The sequence below is a fragment of the Cygnus olor genome, chromosome 5, assembly GCF_009769625.2.
Source record: "Cygnus olor isolate bCygOlo1 chromosome 5, bCygOlo1.pri.v2, whole genome shotgun sequence".
Classification (NCBI taxonomy): domain Eukaryota; kingdom Metazoa; phylum Chordata; class Aves; order Anseriformes; family Anatidae; genus Cygnus; species Cygnus olor.
Window position 1 is genome coordinate 17,407,839 of NC_049173.1, and position 21,602 is coordinate 17,429,440.

The 21,602-nt window shown below is 40.9% G+C and overlaps 2 protein-coding genes across 11 annotated transcripts in view; one reads left to right on the forward strand and one right to left on the reverse strand.

Moving 5' to 3' along the window:
- The window catches only part of DGLUCY (D-glutamate cyclase), a 45,503-nt gene extending 42,266 nt beyond the window's left edge, over positions 1-3,237 (reverse strand). For 2 of the 10 annotated variants that reach the window (XM_040559820.1, XM_040559819.1), the window contains exons 1-2: positions 3,042-3,153; positions 1,576-1,606 (exon numbers count right to left, since the gene is read on the reverse strand). Coding sequence is in view for 2 of the 10 variants with exons in the window: in XM_040559810.1 (XP_040415744.1) it covers positions 1,549-1,606; positions 2,752-2,873 (180 nt within the window). In the remaining 8 variants the exon portion in view is untranslated. Of the gene's footprint in view, positions 1-1,548; positions 1,607-2,751; positions 3,155-3,175 lie in introns of those variants that run through there. The other 8 variants (XM_040559814.1, XM_040559815.1, XM_040559813.1 and 5 more) reach the window with 7 other exon arrangements.
- A 545-nt stretch (positions 3,238-3,782) lies between these two features.
- Positions 3,783-21,602, forward strand: part of RPS6KA5 (ribosomal protein S6 kinase A5) — a 77,498-nt gene continuing 59,678 nt past the window's right edge. The window contains 2 exon segments of the mRNA XM_040557991.1: positions 3,783-4,196; positions 15,705-15,776. Coding sequence (XP_040413925.1) covers positions 4,124-4,196; positions 15,705-15,776 — 145 coding nt within the window. The 5' untranslated portion in view covers positions 3,783-4,123.

Here is a 21,602-nt window from a genome sequence, read left to right on the forward strand (position 1 = left end):
TTCTGAACAGTTGTGTTGTGGGGTAGGTAAGGGACATCTATCTTTAGAACTCTGTTACTCCATGTTCCCAAACTTGCAGCACACGCTCAGCTCAAACATTGAACTGTTGGCTGATTGACCTGTCAGGCTGCTCTTATTGTACACACGAGTATCAGCATGACTCAAAAATACCATGTACAAAATAGACATCTGCATTATAGAGGGAAAGTGGTGCCACACTACCCAATAGTCTTTAATTGTTTATATTTCTTTTTGTTTTAACATTGGAGAGGTAATTTATTGAATGCTCAACCATGCCAAATAGTATTTTTTTGTTCAGTGTCATTGCACACACCTAAAGTATTATTTAAAATGAAAATAACATTTTCAGTCAGTTATACTGCACTCAGAGCTGCTCTTCCAAAAGCACAGTTTACATAGCAAGGGTGGTTTTACTTCTCCAAACTATAAAGCAATCAGTTACAGACCATTCTGGGCTCCCTGTGGGCCTATAGCCTATGATTGTTTCTGTACTTTCACATGCCTGCTTTGGCTGCAGGCTCAAGCCAATTACCTCCCTCATCTGACTGTGAGTCTCTCTGTTAGTTATTTAAATGGGACAAATGCAGAATCTGAGTGCTTGCACACAACTATCCACGCTTCTGACCGCTGGTGTGCTTTTGGGTACAGTCGGGCCCCTGACTAGTAGCCTCTCAGACAATGTCCTTGTAGAAACTGGGGGCCAGCATGGCTCAGTAACTGTTTACAATCTGTGTAAATCCAGGAGGCAGGATGGAAAAGGCCACCCTGTTTTGAAGAGTAAAGAATTTAGTTGTATACCTGCAAATTATGCCATGCTATGTCATATCACCTGCCCTGACACCTAGAGAACAAATCCCACTCTGCTTTATTTACTGGTACAGATGTAGCCTGTATATTTCCAACTACCTGTAAATCCTATCTACCCTTAACAGTGACAAAACTCTGCCCTTTTACAAATGACCACAAGGCCATGTGATAATGATTCAAAGACAAAAGTGATGAAGTTAATGAAACCAGCCCGCTATGCCTGGACCACTCCACTGAAAGCAGGTCCACACTTAAATCAAGGAACTGAGCACAGGACTGAGTTTTATTTCTCATTGCTCCTAAAAGTTTAGCTGAAATGAAATCTTGAACATGGTCTTGTACTGACGGAATAGACAGGACGTTTAGGATTTCAGTCCCTTTGTCATAATGTATGTCAAAAGGTGGGATTATTTTCAAGCATTCAGTATGTCTGTTTTGCTTTTTCTGGGTATGACAAGAGAACCTTACTGCTAAAATATTTTAATGCTGGAGATAATGTTACGTAAAAATCTTAATTTTTTAAATGAAATAACCATATTGTTCCTTTACTTTGCCAAAGTGCACGCAAATCAGAGGGTCTCTCAGTGACAACAATGAACTTTCAGCTCATGCAATATGACTTTCCAAGCCCAGTCACAACTGAGCTTAAATATATAGAGTAATCACTGTGTCTTGCTATGTGTCTTGCATAGTCTGCAGATACCGTAATGTATCACTAACCTTGGTTAGATTTTTTTGGGTTCTCACCTCATTCTTTAAAGTTGTTAAATCCTTTAACCTGAAATTTAAAAGGAGAAAAGAGATTTCAAACCGAGGCAAATAAGCAGATAAAGTCTGTCAAGCTATGACCATCTGAAACCAAGACTATTTGCAACTGTTGGATTCATTGCCAGCTCCACTCACACTAAGTGCTAGTAAAGAACAGAACAGAGTCAAGTTTCAGTTTCTCTCTTCTGAGGCTGCCAGGGACAGTTAGTCCAAAGCGCTGGCTAGCAGAGCCCCTGGATGACATTGTACTAGTCTCTTTAAGATCTAACATCTGGGACAAAGGATAACCAGAAGTGGCTGCTACTCCTCCTAGAGAAGTAAAGCTGATGCTCCCACTAGGTGTGCAAAGGAGCCATGAGTTATAAAGATGCAAAAATTTAGCAATTAACTTTATCTGTTTATTTTGTATTTTCATTATTTTCCCTTCTGTAAGGGAACCGCTAATGTAACATTTACTATCTCTGCAATTGAGATACTGCAATGTCACTTCTAACACCAAGTGACAGAAGTTAGTCAATTAGTGCTCTTTCAGTTTGAAAACACCTGTAATCAGACTTTCTATATTTTTAGTCTTGATAAAATACTGTCAGGAAGGCAGTAACTGAATGGACAATTCCAGTTAAGTTAGGTGTGTGTACCACATGCTACGGGCAGATACTGCAGCAGTACTCCTGCAGTGTTTTGTGGAGAACATCCTCAAAAAGTTCTACCAGGAATACCATAAAAGAAAACCCTTGGGTACTTTAACTTCTGAAAACAAACAAAACTAAACTAAACTTAAAACAAGACGTGGTATGTAAGTAATACTATAGTAGAAAGCTCTTATGAACTTTAAATAGTTCATTCTCTCCTCAGGAAATGGTACAAATGTGGATATGTATATACAAATACTCAAGTACTCTATATATGTATGCAAACACACACGAAGAGATATACAGTACTGGAATGTGAATGCAGGCTGAGCAGAAGACATTTTATTTCATTGGTGTCTGGTGTACCACAATCAGGCTCCACGTGTGCACGCTGCTTTTGTGTATGACATGACATTCAAAAGAAGCAAGTTGGGAATTACAGTGATAAGAACTGGAAATAAAAGTAATTTGTGTAATCTGACAGAGGATCGGGGAAGCTGTGGACTGCTTTGGGTGAACCCGCCTGCTTCCCCATCGCAGCAGACCGAGAGGCTTAAGTGAGATCAAGAGGCCTGATATCACCCCAAACACATCCCTCTCTAAAATCACAGAATCATTAAGGTTCGAAAAGCCCTCCAAGACCATCTGGTCCCACCATCCCCCTACCCCCGATGTCACCCACTAACCCATGTCCCTAAGCGCCACGTCCAACCTGTCCTTGAACACTCCCAGGGACGGTGACTCCACCACCTCCCTGGGCAACCCGTCCCAACGCCTGACTGCTCTGAGAAGAAATGTCTCCTCATTTCCCACCTGAACCTCCCCCGCCGCAACTCGAGGCCATCCCCTCTGGCCCTATCACTAGAGAAGAGGCCGATCCCAGCTCCCCACAACTTCCCGGTCCCGTAAGGGAGCCCCCACCCGGCACAGCCCGGGGCCGTTTTTACCTTCCAGCACCTCCCACCTCCTGCGCACCCCGCAGCCCCCTCCAGCCCGCCCCCGCCCCCGGGGGAAGGTCCCGGCGGCGCCTGGCAGCCGCCCGCCCCCTTCTTGTGGGGCCGCCGAGCCGAACCCCCCCCCCCCCCAGCCCCGCCACCCGCCTCCATGGCAGCGGTGTCTCCCGGCTCCCCCCCGCCGCCCTTGCGAGTGGGAAGGCCCACGGCTGCTCCTCCCCCCCCCGCCCACCAGCACGATGGAACAGGCCCGAGGGAGGCGCGCCACCGCCCGCTCCCTGGGATGATTGACAGCCCCAGTGGTCAATCGGCTCCTTCTCTTGTCCCCTAGGCAACGCAGCGCCCGCCCTCGGGGGAGGGCGGGGGGAGCGGGAGAGGCGGGCGGGAATGTTTACAAACAAGATCAGGGAGTAGAGGGATGGGGAGGGGGGAGCGGGGGGGGGCGGAGCCAACGATTGGCGCAGCCGTCGAGCCAATGAGAGAAGGCGCCGCTGGGCGGAAGAGCGGGGGGCGGTGCGCGGAGCGCTCTTTACCCAATAGCCGCTGGGGGCCGCGGGCGCGCGGACCAATCAGCACTCGGCGGGTAGGGAGGGGGTGCTGCGAGGAGCGGCTGCCGCTCGGCCGCTCGCTCCCCCCCCCCCCCCCTTCGGCTCGGCTCGGCTCGGCTCGGCTCGGCTCGGCTCGGCGCCGTGCCGCGGGGCGGGGAGGGCGGCCGGAGCGAGGGGGAGGGGAGCCGCAAGGACATGGGCCGGCCCTGAGGGCCGGGGGAGGGCAGCCTACGTGTGTGTGTGAGTGTGTGTGTGTGAGTGAGCGCCTCCCCGGCCCCCGCTCCCCGCTCGTTGCCGGGTGTATTTCACCCAGCTCCTATGGCCCCGGCTCCCCGCCAAGTGAAAAAATAAAATAAGAATAAAGCCAAAAAAAACACCCGTCCGGGGCCGGACCATGGAGGGACCCTCGGGCCCGGCGGAGGACGGCGCCCGGCCGCTGCTCACCGTCAGGCACGAGCTGCGCAACGGTGAGTGAGGGGGGCGGTGAGGGGGGCGTGAAATGGCGGCCGGGGGCGCTGAGGGGAGCGGCCGGGCCCGGGGGGGCGGTGAGGAGGAAGGGGCCGGGAGAGTTGTGTGGGACCGCGGAGGGAAGCTCCGGGGGGATAGAGGAAGGAGAGGGGGGAAGGAGCGCTGAGGGGGGGCCGCTTCGCCCTCTGGGTGTGTGTCGGGTGGGTGCGAGCCCCTGTCCCGCTGCCCTGTGGTGTGGGTGCTGCTGGAGGAGGTGAGGGGCCGCAGATGAGGCTCCTGGGGTTGTTCTAATAGTCCGTCAGACTTTTATGGCTCTGTCAGTGTGGGTGGGGGGCTGGTTATCGCGGTCCTAAATTCCGCAGCTCTCTGTGGCAGCTTTCTGTGACAGCTTTTCTCTGACCTGGGCGAAATGCCGGAATTGTAGGGCGAGGAGCGTGCCAGCCTGCAGCCACCCAGTTACCGGGTTCCTCAGCCCGTGGAGCCTGGCTTACCTCCGTCCTTCCTCCAAGACCCTCTGGAGCCGCTGTCCGGCGTGTTTCCACACGTTGGACCTCTCAGAAATGCTGTGCTGTGGGCTGTTGTGTTATGGAAAATCTTGATATATTTTTAATAGGGACTCTGTGCTTCTCTGAAGTTTCCAGGCAACTTGAATGCTGCAGTAGATCTAGAACTTACTGTTAATTCAGAAGTGCATGTAACATGTAGTCAGGTTATAGATTCTTTCTGTTTATTAGCAGTGGAGGTGCTATTAATCATGACCTTCATTCCTTTTCTCTCCCCTTCTTTTCCTCTTGTCTCCATTATTAAGTAAAAGTAACTGTAGGGTGATGTTCATCTTGAAAGTTTGAGACACGCACCCTTGGGTTAACGTGGCTGACTTTCTTTACTGGACCACTCGGGAATGCAGATGCTGTTGCTGAGTTTTTTTTTGATAACGCTCAGCTTTCGGTCACTCAGGTCTAGGGGCTCTGTAGATGTACCCCAGTGGAGCATAGCTATCACTGCAGCTTGGGAGGGGAAAAAAAGGCTCTTCCTGATAGCTACGCAGAAACCAAAGAGGCAGTAGTTTCCTTCTTTCAAGAAGAATAAAAAAAAAAAAAGAAGTGGTGGAATGCATATTTGTCTTGTTAGGTATTGCTAGATTTCAGTGTGTAGGAAACATGTAGGGGAAAGGACACAGCACACATTTACTCCATAGAAATCTAGACATAGCTAGGTAACTATTTTCTAGAAGTTGAGGCAGCACATATCCCTGTAGGATAGCTGTGTAAAGATAGTTTGAAAATAAACACATTCACTGACACTAGACAAAGAGCTGTCTAACAGCATAATACACATATGTTTTGATCCTGATCTTTAAGCTTTATAGATTCAGGAAGTACTGATACTTGATTTTAATTTTTTTAAAAATTAATAATCTTGGGCTTGTTGGTCTCTTTTTAAGCTTCTGAAATTCCTTTAGTAGGATTCAGTCGCTTCTTCCCTCCTCATTTTCTTCTCCTTATTAAGTATTTAGAAAACTGCTTCTGAAAAATGCTTTCTAGCAATGGCTTGTCTATTTCTGGAACATTAGGGTGGAGGAGGGAGCTGCTCTGTCATGTACTCCTGGGAGACTCCTACTCCTGAAGGTGTCAATAGTGTCATCACTATGCAAGGCATATCAAGATATTGTCTCAGAACTTGTCTCTACACAAAGCACGGAGATAGGATAATTGGAAGAGAAAAGTTGCCATCAGCCTTCTTTTGTGTAGAAATAGGCAATTAGTAATCTCTAGGATACTTTGGATGCTTTTCTTTTTTTTTTTTTTGTACTGGGTCTGGCTGTGTGGGTGCTTAGCTGCTGGCTGGGGTCAACCCACCCCAGTTTTAAAACATGCAGCACGATTATTTTCACTTCATTTTGGGAAAGAGGGTGACGGTACGCCTAACAGGAATTGTAGCCGTAGGATCCTTGTTGCTTTAAAATACTGAGGTTGTATGCCATGAATATTCTTCTAATGTGTGATTTGTTTAGATTCCAGAGTTCCTCTCCTCTGTGTGTTTTCTTTGATGTTGCTAGCTCTGTGACTAATTGAATGATTTACGGAGTTGCATATCGAAACTAGCTGTCAGTTGGCAGATGAAAAAGAGGTCAGTCCTCGCAGCGCTTTGGAAGAATGTACTATTGTGGTAGAAATAGTGGCTTCTTTGAGAAGGGAGTGTCTCATTTTCATGTTGTGGAAGTTGTTGCTTGAACCTCTTGATAACAGAAAGTCATTCAAAGTATGAAGAATTAGGTATTCAAATCAGCTAAGCGCAGGTGAACCTGTAGTTATGCTTTGTAATTACTCGAGTCTTGGAATTGCTCTAAAACTGTGAAGCTGGTTAGAGACAGGCATCGACTGCAGTCAAGTGAGTAAGTGAACATACTATAAAACTGGGATTTCAGATGAAAAGAGTATCTTCAAGAATAAAACAGATGATTGCTGTTACCTTCAAGCCAGTATTGCAGCATATGAAAATGCACAGCTACAGCATATGTAGTGTTATTTCTATGCTGTAGAGATTCTACACAGCACTCAGCTGCTTGTTAACCCTATCATACTGTGGTCTGACTTCTTTTAAACTTTGGCTTTGAATTTATAATCCTGTCTTTGATAGGATCTGTCTTAATTTTAGCTCTATATCCCATGTTCTTATGGCACTGAAAGTCATTCTCTATTGCTTGACCAAAACGCAAATGCTGAAAAAACATCAGTTCACAGGCGTGTAGATTGGTTCTGTGAGAGGGAAGGAGCTGTGGTGCACAGCACTTGAGTGCCTCTGTGAGATGCCATGTACTTTGCCAGATTACGATGATTGGGTACTGCTCTGTGTATGTATTTTTTATTTTAATGATGCAAAGAGTCAGATTTTCCTTGTACTGGTGGGCGAGCTATATACATGCATTTGCTTCAGTGATATTTCCTTCGGTTGGTTGTTTTGCGGATTAGACACAACAGTGACTTTTAGAACACATTTCAATTAATAGTGATGATTTTTCCCTAATGTATTTAGCAACTGATTTATTTTGTTTTTTTTTTTTTTTTTAAATTTCGTAAGAGATTGTCATACAAACCCTTTTTTCCTCAGTAGAAACTCACAACTCAGCCACTTCAGAATAGCCACCAGCTCCTTTTGCTTACACTGGGAAGGAAGTGAGCTTGTGGGGAAAGTGGAATCCCCGTCTCTTGTCAGGAAGTCGAAGAAAAAACATAACAAAGATCAAATGATAGGAACTGGTGACTGCCTTTGACTGTTACCGAAGCTTTCCAGTGAAAATAATAAGAAAATGAAAATTTCAGGATGATCTGTTTCTTGTATCTCATAAGGGAAAAGGTTGTATTGTCAAAGGCTAACCTTAGAGTTGTTACAGCTCCACATCTGTTTTGGAGACCTAAGGAGCTAGGTATTATTTACAGTGGAAAAAAAATACTATAATTGCCTCTTTACATTTTCTGTTTCCTGGTTGTGCCAAGGAACCACACAATGACAAACATAAAGCCTATTAGAGAACAATTTACGTGTGATGGGGAAGGATATGGGCAGAGGAAAGAGCTGTGATGTGGATAAGTAAGAAGAAAATAAACTGCTAACAGTGAGGGTTTTTTTTTTCTACTTCTGTTTGCTTCTTGATTTTGGCAGGGAGGTGGGGGGCGGGGGGAGGAAGGATTAAAGGATCCTGAGCTTCAGTGTGTGTGACTAGCTGGGAGGCTGCCAATCTTGCAGTGAGTGCCTTCACTTTCAGCATTGCCCAGTGAGGGGCAAGGATGAGAAAACTGGGATTTTGAAGCAAACATGAGACAGATCATGAATGTACGGGCGATAGGCAGTGTATATGTTTAGGATTTTGGACTGGAGAACCTGCGTTAGTTTGCACTTTGCCTGACCATACTACATGGCATGGGAAAAGGCATGTGAAGCCCAGAAGTCAACCCAGCGATGGGCTGCGGCGCTGCAGACAGTTTGGAGCAGCAGGATAATTTGGAACTTCCACGTGAGCCAAACAGCCTTGTTTATAATTGCACATGGAACTATGAAAGGCTTAAGATAACTCATGGGCTCTTTGAAGGGTTTAATATTACAAATTCTGAGTTAGTCCTTATTGAGTGAGAGCTTAAACTGGAATAGATTTATTTGTAAACTATAAAATAGCTCGTTGTTTGTTCATATTGCATCGTAAGGCCTTGTGGAGATTCCTGTGCCTAAAAAAGATGATGAAATCATGCGTTAAATAGAGAATTCAGCCTCTGCAATGGAGCTACACCTGGCACCTCTACTGTATTCTTTCTATTTTTACTTTTAGAAGGAAATATGCTTATGAAAGTTTAAAGATTCTTACACAAAGTATCTTTTAAAAAGCAACAGTTTTTTTTATCTGACTGTACTAATTCTGTGTATTGTTTAGATATTGGGCGATATTAATAGTTGAATATTTCATAGCTCAGATTGTTTCAACTTTTCTCTTTTAATCACTGAGATATATGTGCTCTGGTATTGCTTTTGAGTGAGTTTATGAGTATTCCTTAATACTACTTAAATCTCTGGATTTTATGCTTTCAAAATTGTTGCTTTTTGTAGTCCAGGAATCTCCTGTTATTTATCTTCTGGTAACTCAGTCAGCTTTGATTATGAATGAGCAGAGTGACTATTGCTTTGTTTTTTTTCAGGCTTTGGAATCTAATAAGCCCTGCTGAATTGATCTATAAAAAGGTCTGGTACCTTCAGGCTCTTGTTGCTTAGAATAGCTATATTCTATGAAGTGTCTCATGTAGATGAGGACTACCAGTCAGTCTGCTGTTCAAACTTGTTCCAAAGTATTCTAAATATGTTGGTTTAAAAGCTCATGCTGGATTCCACAAAAGATTTGGGAACCTTATATGCCACTTCAGTGCATTTTAGGCTCTTATTTAAGACACAATTCAGAAAACACTTGCCAGAGTTGCTTAGACTTATGTGAGAGCCTGGGTGTCTGAGGGTGTGATTTGTAGCTCTGTTCTTGACATAAATATTTCTGTTGGATCTCCTTCGTTGCTTGGCATCATTTGTCAATATCTTCTGGTAAATGTTTTTTTTTTTGCGCCATTGTACAATCCTAATGATGAAGTGCAAGCTCTGCTAAGATCTCTTTGCTTCTGACATGTTCTATAGAAAGGCAGATGGCCTGGTTAATGAAGGACTTGCGTTGCAGTCATTTTATTTGTTGTTTGTGTTTTGTTTTGGGATCTATTGTGACTGTTGACACTTATAAATATTTTATGCTGGCTTGAACAGTTAGTCATAAAAGCTTTACCTGAGAGAGCATCATTTTGAAGATAGTTCTTAAGCTTTCCTAGTTATTGCCTGCATAAGCTAATACATTACTTCTGTAACTGTAAAGAGAGCCCGTGACTTTTTCTTTTCCTTTCTTTCTTTCTTGCTTTGAAGTGGTATACTAATCTCTGTTGATAGAGAAGGCCAAATTTGATTCATACCTTGTTCTTGGATATCATTTCTGGTTTGAAAAGGTATGCATAGTCTTCAGACAGCTGTTATTTTGAGTTAGCTGTTTCAACTCATTCTTTGGTATTCAATTATAACAGCTTGATACATTAGCATGTTACCTAACTACTTTTTTTTTTTTGGCTTTTACATGATGTATACAGTTACTGCGCTTTGAGCTTCTAGTTAATGATGGAGATGCTTCGGGTTGAATCTTGGTGACCTCATAGTGATTCATCATACAGTAATGACAGACCTCATAGCTCAATCACTTCTGTAATAGCAAAAGGGTACTGCTGATGAATGCAAATGGATTTTAACATGGAGCACTTTCCGATTCAGACTATTGCCAGTCTGCATTGTTAATCTCAGATACCCACACTTGTATTTTCATTGCAGCTTCTGATGTACAAACGATAACTTTGGTGGGATAGTCTTCTGCAGCTTCAGTCCTTGTTAATCATGGCTGTGATGTTTACCTGTTGTCTTTCCCACAGCGTTTCACACTTCTGAGTTTCCACTTACTGTGTTACATTTAGCTAGTACTTCAGAAGGTTTTTGTTACCTTTGGCTGTGTAAAGCTTTGGTTTCCAGGCCTTCCAGAATAGGATCAATGACTTTGAGGTCTTGAATATTTTTCAGCTCAAATGGCCTTGTCCTTAAGTATCTGGTAATATAGACGATGAACAATTGTCACCACCCACCACCGTTACCCTATTTGTGATTCTAGAGCTCAGGGTAGCATGAGTTGTATTTTCCCTTCTTTGATGTGAGTTCAGAACTGTGGGCATGTTTTATTTTTACTCTTTTTCTTTTAACCTAAGAAAAATGTAGGTAGTCCTTGAGGTGGTGTCCTTTGAAACAAAAGGTTGTGTGATGGCTCATTGGCCTGATTGAATGATACTCTTGTACAGTGACCTGACGATTATTAGTTGGTGGTAGTTTTTCAGATTTAAAGACCGTGGAATATTTTTCAATTCCCTTCACAAATAGATCTCAGTTGTTATAACAAGTTACAATCAGAGTGTAATTTTATATACATAGCAGAAAAACAGTACAACATGCTAGATGCATTTTCATCAGTGTCTAATGAGCAACAGTTGTGTGGTTTTGGTTATGTGTTTATGTGTTTGGGATTTTTGTTTTGCTTTTTTTTTTTGGTGTTGTTGTGTCCCTCCATTCTCCTCTCCTTGCCCAAGAATATGCGAGTTTTGGTCAATTTCAAGAAAAAACACCCATTGTTGACTCTGACTAAGGGATGATCTTGATTTTTATATTCTTACAACTTTGAAAACCAGCATTTGTTCTTTGTTGCTGTGACTTAAAAGGTTAGATCAGTTTTGTGGGTAGAGGTGGGTCATTCCCCGAAGCAATGGGTTAGTATCAAGCTGATCATGGCACCAGGCTTCAGACACCTGGTAATCTGATATACAACAGATTTTTTCCTGTCCCATTTTCCTTCTTGCTTTCTCTGCTTAAAGTGTGTGAGGTTCATGGCTCTGTTCAGTAAACCAGCAGAGCTGGTCTCACGTTGCTGAGAATAGCAGAGGAGTTGCAGCTTTCAGGCAGAGCTTGTCTTTGAAGGCTCCTTGATCGAGTTCAATGGAGGAGGCTCCGGTTTCATCTTTCTGCTTCAAAACCTGTAAGACATGGAGTGTAGAAACAGAGGAGATACCACATTTTAATGTAAAAACAACTGTTGTTGAATTATTATTTATTTATTAAGATGATAAAAATACAGTTTAAAGCAAGTAGAGTCACTACACAGTACCACCTTGCACAGTTCTCCATTCATGCTGGGCCATCTCAAAGTTCAAGTATTGCTCAGGTTACAGTGCCAAGTCCTATGTCATCTGCAGGTACTCCACCAAGTAGAAATATGTTGTCCTGATTCCCGGAGTCACAGACTGCTCTGCTTCCCTGGAGGTGAGAACAGCAGTAGTGATCTTCCTGCTTTGGTGTCACTGCATGTGGAGGTTTGTCTTCACAGTGGGAATCTTTCTAGACGTTTGCTTTTTTCAGAGGTGATGACCAGGACTGATACCATTATTTCCTTTTTGTTTTCATGGTTGGCCATTATATCTGGCCTTTTGTTTCAGTCTGTTTCTCTCTTTCTGGGTTGATCACTTGTATCTTGCTGTAACCGTCACCTGCATACCATAGAAAATCTGTAAATAGAAACTTCCTAATTGTGCACCTATGCAGTTAGCTTGTCTCCTAGAATGTGTTGTGATTCTGCTGCTTGTGCTGTTTTCTTCCTGATGTACCACTGTCTATAAACTGCTGTGCGATGCGTAGCTTCAGATTGCTTGTGGAGAAACTCTTGTCCTATTCACTTGGGTAGTACCTTCTTCATGCCCAAGTTCAGTTCCCTTCCTTTGTACTTCACAGATAATCTGTCAATGCACTTGAAGAAAAAGGGCATGGAGAAAAAAAGTCTTCTGTTTCCAAACTCCTGGGAACTGTTGCCTTGTAATTGTGAAAGCAGTCCTTGTGAAAAGTCTTCAGTGGCTGTTTGGGTTCTTACTGAGTGGCTGGTGAACATAAAATTGATCTTCGGGATTTACAGTCCTCAAAGCAAGTTCAAGGAAGTATCAGTATAGCGACCTTAGTTCTGGAGAAGCTGTGCCACATCTCGATGTCAAAAAGTGCATCTACTTTCAGCAGATGATGGCAAAGAACTGCTCCAGCAGCATCTCTGGAAAGAACGTGGTGTCGGCACCACAAGCTCTTCAGCCCGCGTTTCTTGGCTGATGATTTTAGAGAGGGACTGAGTGCAGAGACTATTGGATCAAGCCATTGCCTGGCATGACGGTGCTGGGAGAAGCACTGGCTGGGGGAATTGTTAATCTTTTCCTGTAGCTTTGAAGACCTATTATTAATGTTTTTATTTTATTTAAGATAGGGGATAATTCTGCTTTTCTTCATGGAGAGTAGTTCTGAGAGACAGTTTGTGTGTCCCAAGTGCTATATCGTACTTCCATGTGTTATGCAGCTCTTTTTAGCCTTTTGGTCTTGTGGGATGGCCCTTTTCCTCAGTATCATGTAAAAATAATGAGGTGGGACTTTTTTTATAGTGAAAGTATGCTTATTTGTGATACTGTTTTCTATTTCTGTTATTAAAATAATGTTACAATAACTTGCAAGGCATTTCTTTCTATTCTTTTTTAAGGCAATTAAACATTCTAAATTGAAGTAAAATGGGATTAAGTGGATAGTGCAAAATTATGGTTCCCATTGGAACAAGTACATAATAGTTGAAACTAATCATCATTCAACTATTTACTGTCACAACTATTTAATCTCACAAAAGTGGGAAAAGTTTCGCTAGTGTTATTGAATGTGGAATACAAGTTCAATTGAGTTTATAGTTAGCTCAAATTAATGGGCAGAGTTCAGGACTTGTTCTCTTTTCTTAGGATTATAGCCTCTACAGTGCTGCAAATCTTTGGCGTGTTATTAGTGTTTCTCTGGCCTGTTCTCTCAATCTTCTTGCTCAGTTCCAAGAACACAGCAGCACTAAATGACTGTTCTCCTTCTAGAAGAGCATTTAATTATAAAGCCTTCTGCTGACAGCTCTTAAAGGATATGAGATGGTAAAAACCTTTTTGGAGTACTCCATAATGGAAGATCGCTGCATAATGGAAGTGAAATGTTTCTTACTAGTCTGAGTCCAGCATTCATTTAGCTAGTGTCGAGAGAAGTTCTGTCTCGAATCTCTTCGGTGACACCCACTGCTTCATTAAAACTGTGGCCACTGACACCGGTGTCCTTTGGATCGTTTCATGACTCCTGCTGTCCCTGGTAGGAAATGCAGTTTTGAAACTGACCGTTGAGTTCTGTTGTCAGTGCTTGTTAAGAAGAGTAGTATGCAATATTCAGCTGCTCCAAGACAGATTGCTTTCTGAGTGTGATGTGACTTGCTGAAGTTATTACAGATATTCACTCAGTCTAGCTTTGCCTTACCTGCTGTTATTCTCTTGGTAGATGGGTACATCTTACTGCTGACTTCTGACTGTGATGTAGCACTACCAACAGTATTTGTTCTGTTTGCAGTGAAAATTGTCCAGCAAGCTTCAGTTCAACTCACGTGATGCATAATAATTGATTTGTTGAGGATTCTGGTACTAAGTCTTGCCTACTACATGTTATTAAAACAGAAAAGTGCTATTTTTGTGATCAGTTCCAATAATAATTTATTTGGTCTGTTTTTTTATTGCATATAACATTAGAATAACTTGTAGACTGTCAGATTTGCAAAAGTCATTGTTGTGTATGCTTCTATTTGTACAAGAAAAAAGTCTGAAAGCTCTTTTAGGCTTTCTAATCTAATAATTTCAAGTGTTCTGTTTGCACTTACTCCAAGTTTGATTAATCCCTTGTAAAAGTGAATGATAGGAATTAAAAGTAATACTTCAGATGAGATTTCATCAGGGCCTGGCATGAGAGCACTAATGTTACCCTAACCCCACTAGATGCATTTTGTGTATGTGTACAGATTCCTAGGATTGTTGGAACTGTTGGAAGTGTTTTTCACTTGTTTAGTGGGTTATTTTTTTTATACTTGTTCTTTGCGGAGATGTCTTTCTGAAGCTTAGTTTTCTTTGTTTTGAGTTGTTGAGTTACTACAGTTTGGTGAATGGTGAACTTAAATTGTGATAATGAATTCAGAAAGCTCAGTGTCTTGATGAATTTTCTCGGAGATAACAAACTCTAATGTGCTTTGATGAATGGGATAAGTTAATTTCATCATCTCCTGTCAAAGTTTTCCTTTTATGGTTAAGAGATCTTCATACTTGAAATCTGTTTTGCTGCTACTGAAAGCTTCTTGCATATCTTTCCTTTTTTTTTTTTTTTAAACTAGCCTTTAGCCATACAGTTTGGCATGAAGCTACTTTGCGAGGCATTCTTTTAGCAGCCATGACAGCCTGTGCAGCTTCTGCTGCTTGGTGCTGCATCCTTAATTGTGCTAGTAAAACTGTTTATGCAGCTGCTCATTTAAGTGGATCAGGAACTGAACTTGGCTTAGAATAATCAAACTTCTGTACTTTTTTGGCTTACTGCTTTTAATCTGGATCGTTTCTGTGAGCAGTTTTGCTGCATGTGCTGCAGTCACGTTGATACAAATGGCTGGTGAATGTTATGGTAGGAATGAAAGATGGAAAAGATTGGAGCTGCTTAAGGCTTTCTTTCAGCAGCTTATAAAGGCAAAAAAAAAAAAAAAAAAGAAACCCTTTCTTTTAAATAGGGCTCTTCATTTCCATGCTTAGAAAATTGTGTTAGACAAAAAATACTCAGTTGCGTAGATTTATACAAATGTGGAGCCCCCTCCTTCAGCCTTGTTTTTTCCACAGATGTGGGTCGAGTAGACTCAAGGTCTTTCCCTCTCAGTAGTAGCAGAAATTCTTTTTAGGTTTAATAATTCTATATTAAATGTGTGAATAGTGATGGGAGCTCTGTTTACGTCATCCCAAGCACCATATAATCCGGGGACATGACAGTATTCAGGGTGCTAAGGAAGACCTGATTGCTGTCTGCAACTGTGTGACTGGAAATTACAGATAAGGTAGTTCTAGACTTTTCTCAGTGGTGCACAGTGATAGGATAAAAGATAACGGATACAACCTGGAACATGGGAAATGCCAGTTTAATATTAGGGAAAGAAAACATTACTGTGGTGGGGGTGGTTAAATATCTGAAACAGTTTGCCCAGGGAAGGCTGTGGATCTTAGTCCTTGGGGTTGTTAATGGCTCTGCTGGTTGTGCCCCACATTACCTGTTTGGAGCAGAAGTTTGGACTAGGTGGGCTTGAATTTGGGTTCTGTGGAGCAAGAAAATGTTGCTCTCCCGTGCTTTTCAATTTCTAGTACAGTATGCTAGTGGAATGTCCGCTTAATGTTGCTTATTTTATTCAGCTGCTAACTTGTTTTTACCGAACCTACAGTAATATGTCAAAATGATGTTTCAGTGTATTACATATCTGACATGTTCTTTTTTTCCCCCTTCAGCGAATTTGACAGGCCACGCAGAGAAAGTTGGCATTGAAAACTTTGAACTCTTGAAAGTTCTTGGAACAGGGGGTAAGATGCACTGTTTTTCTAAGTTGAATGTTGGAAACATTACTCTTAAGTATAGTTTTGTTTTCTAGCTGAGTCCTTAGTAATTGGAACGTTCTTTAGGAAGATGCATTGCTTTTGTATTGTATACCATGGTACTCTTCACTTCTTTTACAACCAACAGCAAAATTATAGGTCAGATATTGTTGCTTAAAGCACTGGCTGAAGATGCTCTCTCAAAAAAAGGAAAATAAATGGCTTGATTTGTGAAGATATAATACAGTTTGTGAAAGATCTGATCTAAATGAAGACATGAACTTTATAATTTTATTACATTTTCAGACTATATTTTGACAAATTTCTCAAAAAAACTGCAATGGCAGTATATTATTGAATAGAATGCTTTAGGCTAGCTGTATGTTTTGGCATTGACTCTACTAGTCTCTTTCTGTCATAGTCAAGCGACTGTAATTTTTAAGACAGGAAGATGTGTACTGTTTTATTGTGGGTTTCAGCATGATGATGGAGATCTGTAGGATGTTGTAGGATTGCTATCTGTAACTAGCAGCATGTCCTGTGTTGACAATCCTAAAGGTTTTGTTCCCCCTTTGTTTAAAGGCAAATTCAGACATGCACACAGATGAAAAGTAATGGCTTTTATTATTCTTTGCATGTTTACACACTTATGTCAGTATTCATGTTGGATGCACTGTTGAGTATATTGGGATAATTGTGAGGGTGGACTATCATCAAGGTCTGTAAATACTGTAAGTTAGTTTTGATATTAAATTTGGGGTGTTATCAACCATTAACAGCTAGCAGTGAGGCTATAATTGCATAAGCTGCTGCACCACTGAAAAGAGCAGCAAAGGTTTTTGATTTTCACATTTAGGGGTTGTAGAGATTCTTTCATAAATTTATTAAGCCATTAGATCACCTGAGATTATTTTTTTCTGTTTCTGAAGTCATGTTTTTTAAAAAAGCTAAATTCAAAAGGCTTGACAATTTAAACTCCTGCTGTTCAATTTCAGTAGTTGGTGGTAGGGGCAAGGAAGCTTTAATATTCAGATATGTGTTGCATATTCCTAGGAATATGCAGCAGTGCTGTTTTGAAGAGGTTCATTATTGGTTTGAGTGTGGTTGGCAAAAATGAAATACTCATAATTATGCATTTATGTGAGCGTTTCTGTCTCCTGCTGATGGAAACATTGGCTAGATATTTAACGGGTGTGTGTGTGTGTGTATGTGTATGTACAAAGACCAGTCCCATTCCTGATTTTTTTCCCCTTTTTCCTTCCTACTACCGTAAGTCTGAGGTCACCTTAATATTGCAACAATTGCATTTGAAATGCAAAGTGAATTTAGTGGTTTCTCTTCAAGCTCAGACTAGTAGTAGCCTGACCTCCTTCTACTGTCTTTAGATAGTACCTCTGAAATAACTCTTTTGGTACTGTTGTCATTCATTGCTACCCTCCATGCCCTTTCTTCTTTACGAACAGATTAGCAAACTTCTCTTGGTGTGGGATAGTCTTAATCATTGTAGGCAGTCCTTAGGCTCGTCACCCATAGCCATCTTCACTCAGAATAACAGGGTAATTTTTATGAATAACAACTCTCAGAAAAGACTGCTTTAACAGGTTGATAATGAGATTAACAGTGTGTGTATGTGAAGAAGAACAACTGAGGAAGCACATCTGTCTGTCTTCATCATGCTCTAATAGCCAGTTTGCTCCAAAAACATCTTCTGTCTCAGTGGGCTTCAAACGGTTTCAAGAACGGACTAAAAGATTCCTGCAAACTTCAGGAAACCAAGGACACATTAGGTATCCTGAAAGGGCATTTTGTAGCAAGACTAGTATCTTCTTTTATTGGTAAAGAAATGCTTGTTGCCTTGTTTAAAATGTAATGTTAAAAATAATGTGAGGTACATTCCTAAGAATTCAAGATGATCAGGGCACTAAATTTTGTTCAGTGTTAAGCGTATCGTAGCTGAGACTAGTGTCCTAGGTGTGTCAAAGGCTGCTGTTTGCCAACTACTGGACAGCCTTAAATGCATGTGGCCTGATCAGAATGGAGCTAGTTCTGTTTGCTTTTCAGGAAGGGACCATCTGAAATTTCAGGGTTTATAGTGACACAGAATCCCTGAAAACAGGACTGGAATGGACTTGAAGAGGTTCTTTAGTTACTTATCCCAACACTCAGTCATAGCTGCATCGTTCCAAACAGAGATCAGCAAAAGCCTCCAGTAGCAGAGACATTCTGCCACTTTCATAGATGTTCTTGCTGAGGATGTTTCATCTCCTAGCTTGAGAAGCATTCTGAGGATTGCAGTAAGCAAAAATCCTTTATTTCTTGCAAGAGGTTTCTGAAAGAACCACACATAACTTTACAATAGGGTATACCTGTGTTAGGCTTTTCTTTTGTAAATACTGTCAACAAAATTTTGATGAGGCTCTGAACATCATCTTAATTTTCAACATATTGTTGTGCCTGGAAGAGTTTGTGTCCTTTTTGTTGAATAAACAGCAGAAAAGAAATTTAAGTATTATATTGGCCAGTTGACCAATTCAGGATCATCTTAGCCTACTGTGTTTGGTGTGTTGTGTTTTTGTTTTTTTTTTTTGCAAGTATCTTGGCTACCGTTACAGAATTACGGGGAACTTGTACTGCTTGGCTATGCTGCTGTTTAATAACATAGAAACCCCTTTGTAAATATCATTTTTTTAGGAAATTCTAGAACTTTTTTGTCAATAACAAGAACAGTTGTGCAAGCACTGAATCTTAAGTGTCGAAAATCAACTCGACCAAAGGCAGTAGACCTTGCAGTAGCTGCTGCAAGTGAAAGGTCTGGGGATATGCATTCAGTTAGTATATTTAGCTATTTTTGTGACTGTATTTTAATACTGTGCAGTTTACCCTGCTCCCCCCCCCCTCCTCCTTCTTCCATAACAGAGTGACTATTTTTCAAAATTTATTAAGAATCTAGCCACCTGTTAACATGTGAACTTCGCTATAAGATCTTAACTGTGTCATGTCAGGAGCCGTGGGTCCCTGTTTAGGCCTGTCATTTCTTTCACTCGTGCTTGAGTTGAGATTGGAGCAATGCGTACAACTGCTCTGACTTCTCAGTTCTTTGTCCTAGAATATACATTTACTGGAAGGAATGAGAGCATGAATAAAACTGTCTATAATCACAACAACATGTCAAGAATGTTTGGAATGGCAGGCTTTTGCTGGAGAATTGTATTAAATGGTACTGCAGAAGAGTAAGGCCTCATGGAAAACTTGACCTCTGTTGTCCAGAACTACGCATCTGCATTTCAACTGTCGTCCTTAGGATTGTTCTCTCAAAAAATGAAGAAATGATCTGAGGGTATTTGCATGCCTTCTGCATTGATAAGTAACAGTTTGAATTATCTTGTTCTGTAGTTTTAATCCCATCAGAATAAGAATGGAGGCTGTTTTCCTCAACGTATATTTAATTTTGGGTTAAACTCTGTATAGGTGGCAACCTAATTCTGGTGAATCTAAAAATGCCATCCATCTAAAAAGTAGCTGTCTGTTGGTGAGGGTGCAAGTTACAGATGTTCATTAAATGCCTTTCACCTTTCAGGGGATGAACGACAGGTTTCATTGTTAGAAATCTGAAATACTTCAAGTATTTTCCAAGTGGTATGGGGGTGTGTGTGTGGTGGCAGGCACCTATCCAAGCAGCCTGTGTCTTTCCATTAGTGACTTGTCCTAAAAATATGGACAAGATAAGAGAACTGTTTGGTCTGTAGTTGTTGTTTGTTTGTTGGGGAGGGCAATTTTGGGAACTGCTCTGTTCTTTTACTATTAAGTTCTGTGAAGTTGAAGATGTGGGTGGGGGTTGACGTTGCCTTAGACAAATTGATTCATACAGATGAAAGGGCTTGTTTGGGAACAATTTAAAGAAAAATGGAAAAGAGGGCATCTTGTGGCTGCTGTTTACACATTGCTCTATTTTTAGGCAAGAGCTATCTTTATTCTGGCAGTTGAAAGCCTTACCTGATGTGAGCTTTTAGGTATTGCTGATATACTGCGATACAGCTAATGCTAAATAAAAGCTGTGATACTGTTTTAAAGTTCTTCTCTGTGGAGTTCAGCAGAGTGCAAAATGTTTCCCAGATATCTGATGGGTAAATGATCTACAGTAATGTGAAGCAGAATGAATTGAAGCCTCCTAGGCATGTTAAGTGATGGCTGTAGGTGCTATTGTAACTGATCACAATATTTTACATATAGTCCGTTATGAGGCAACGGAGTAACTAAAGAAAATATTCAAAATAGACTTAAGCACAGTATCATTTAACTTTGTGTATGTGATTGTGGTAGTTCTGTGTAGACACTTAGTATGGTGCTCTTTTTTTTTTTCAGGTAGTAGCTGTGAGGCCTTGTTTGTATCATTTTTAAGGTTCATTTTTTAAAAAGACAATAAGATGATTAGAAATTGTGTCCGTATGTACTGATGTTTCTCCTGTGGAAGTTAATTTTGAATAGCTTTTTCTTCATGCTCTGGCTCTGTATGATTTCATATTTATTTTTTTCTTTTAATTCACATTTTTCTTCCTGTGTTTCTGTATGCCTAGTTTGGTTTTGTACACATTATCACCATTACAAGCATGCTAGTTTATTTTTTTGGTACTAAAATAAAGTATTATACATGCTTATGTTCTAACCTGTCTCTCAGAGGAAAATACAAGGAAATCTGAGTTAGTCGCCTTTTAATCAGAGTTGGAGCCCTTTACATTGCATTAAGTAGCTATCATTGCAATAAACTTCCCCGTTGGGGTAATCAGTAACACTTGACATCAACAGAACAAAATCGCTGAAAGTATGCCACTGTTAATAAAATTATTAATAACGTGCTTGTTTGCTCTGGGAGCAAATTATTGTTTACTTGACTTCTCTGCCTTGTCCTTGTTCTATTCAGTGTATGCTTTTTGAAATTCCAGTTTCTTTGTTTTCACTTAAATCCTTTTCTTTTGCAGTTGCTTTATAGCCTTGCTAATGTGGAATTTTCAGACTTCCTGCCAATTGAATTCATGTCCCTAGCTGTTTATCCTATCTAGTTAAAGCTTTTTTTTTTTTTCCCCTGTGATTTGGAAAACTTCTATTTTATGGAACTTTACAGCAAAGTAATCTAATTGCTTCCAAAAAAACACGAAGGAGAGAACAGGAAGGTGGCTGTGTTGGCTTATGCACATCCACTTGGCTTATTTACTTCAGTCTAAACTTTTTCTTCAAAAAAAAAAGTCATAAGCTTTTCTGGGTCTTACATTTCTCTACACAAAGATTATTCCTGCTTTTTTCTTCTCAACTATTTCTGCTTCTGATTTCAATAAATGCCACTTTAAGCACAGTTGGCAGACTGAATGAAAAAGAGGCAGTGCATGTGGCTCCTGAGCATGTGCCCCAGTAATCTGGTGTACCACTACAGGCCACTAATAAACACAGAGGAATAACTAGAAACAAGAATATAATAGTCATATAGATTTCTAAAATATTATGCATAAAATATTTTAAGTACTTATATAGAAAATGCTAACATATGAGAATTTAGGCATATTCATTTTATGTGGCTAAAACAGATAAAAATTAATCGTTCATACCTATCTTAATCCTAATTTATTTCAAGAACTTAATGGAATTAACTTTACAGCAACATGACTAGTTTATGAAAAATGTGTTGAAAATGCTAAGTTTTTAGTTTTGTTTTTTTTTTGTAAGTCACAATTAATAGTATAAAGCTGTTAAAGAAATTAATAAAGAAGTATATACAGAAAATTTCTCCAGGAACAAGCTTAAAAGAGCTAGAATAAGAATTCC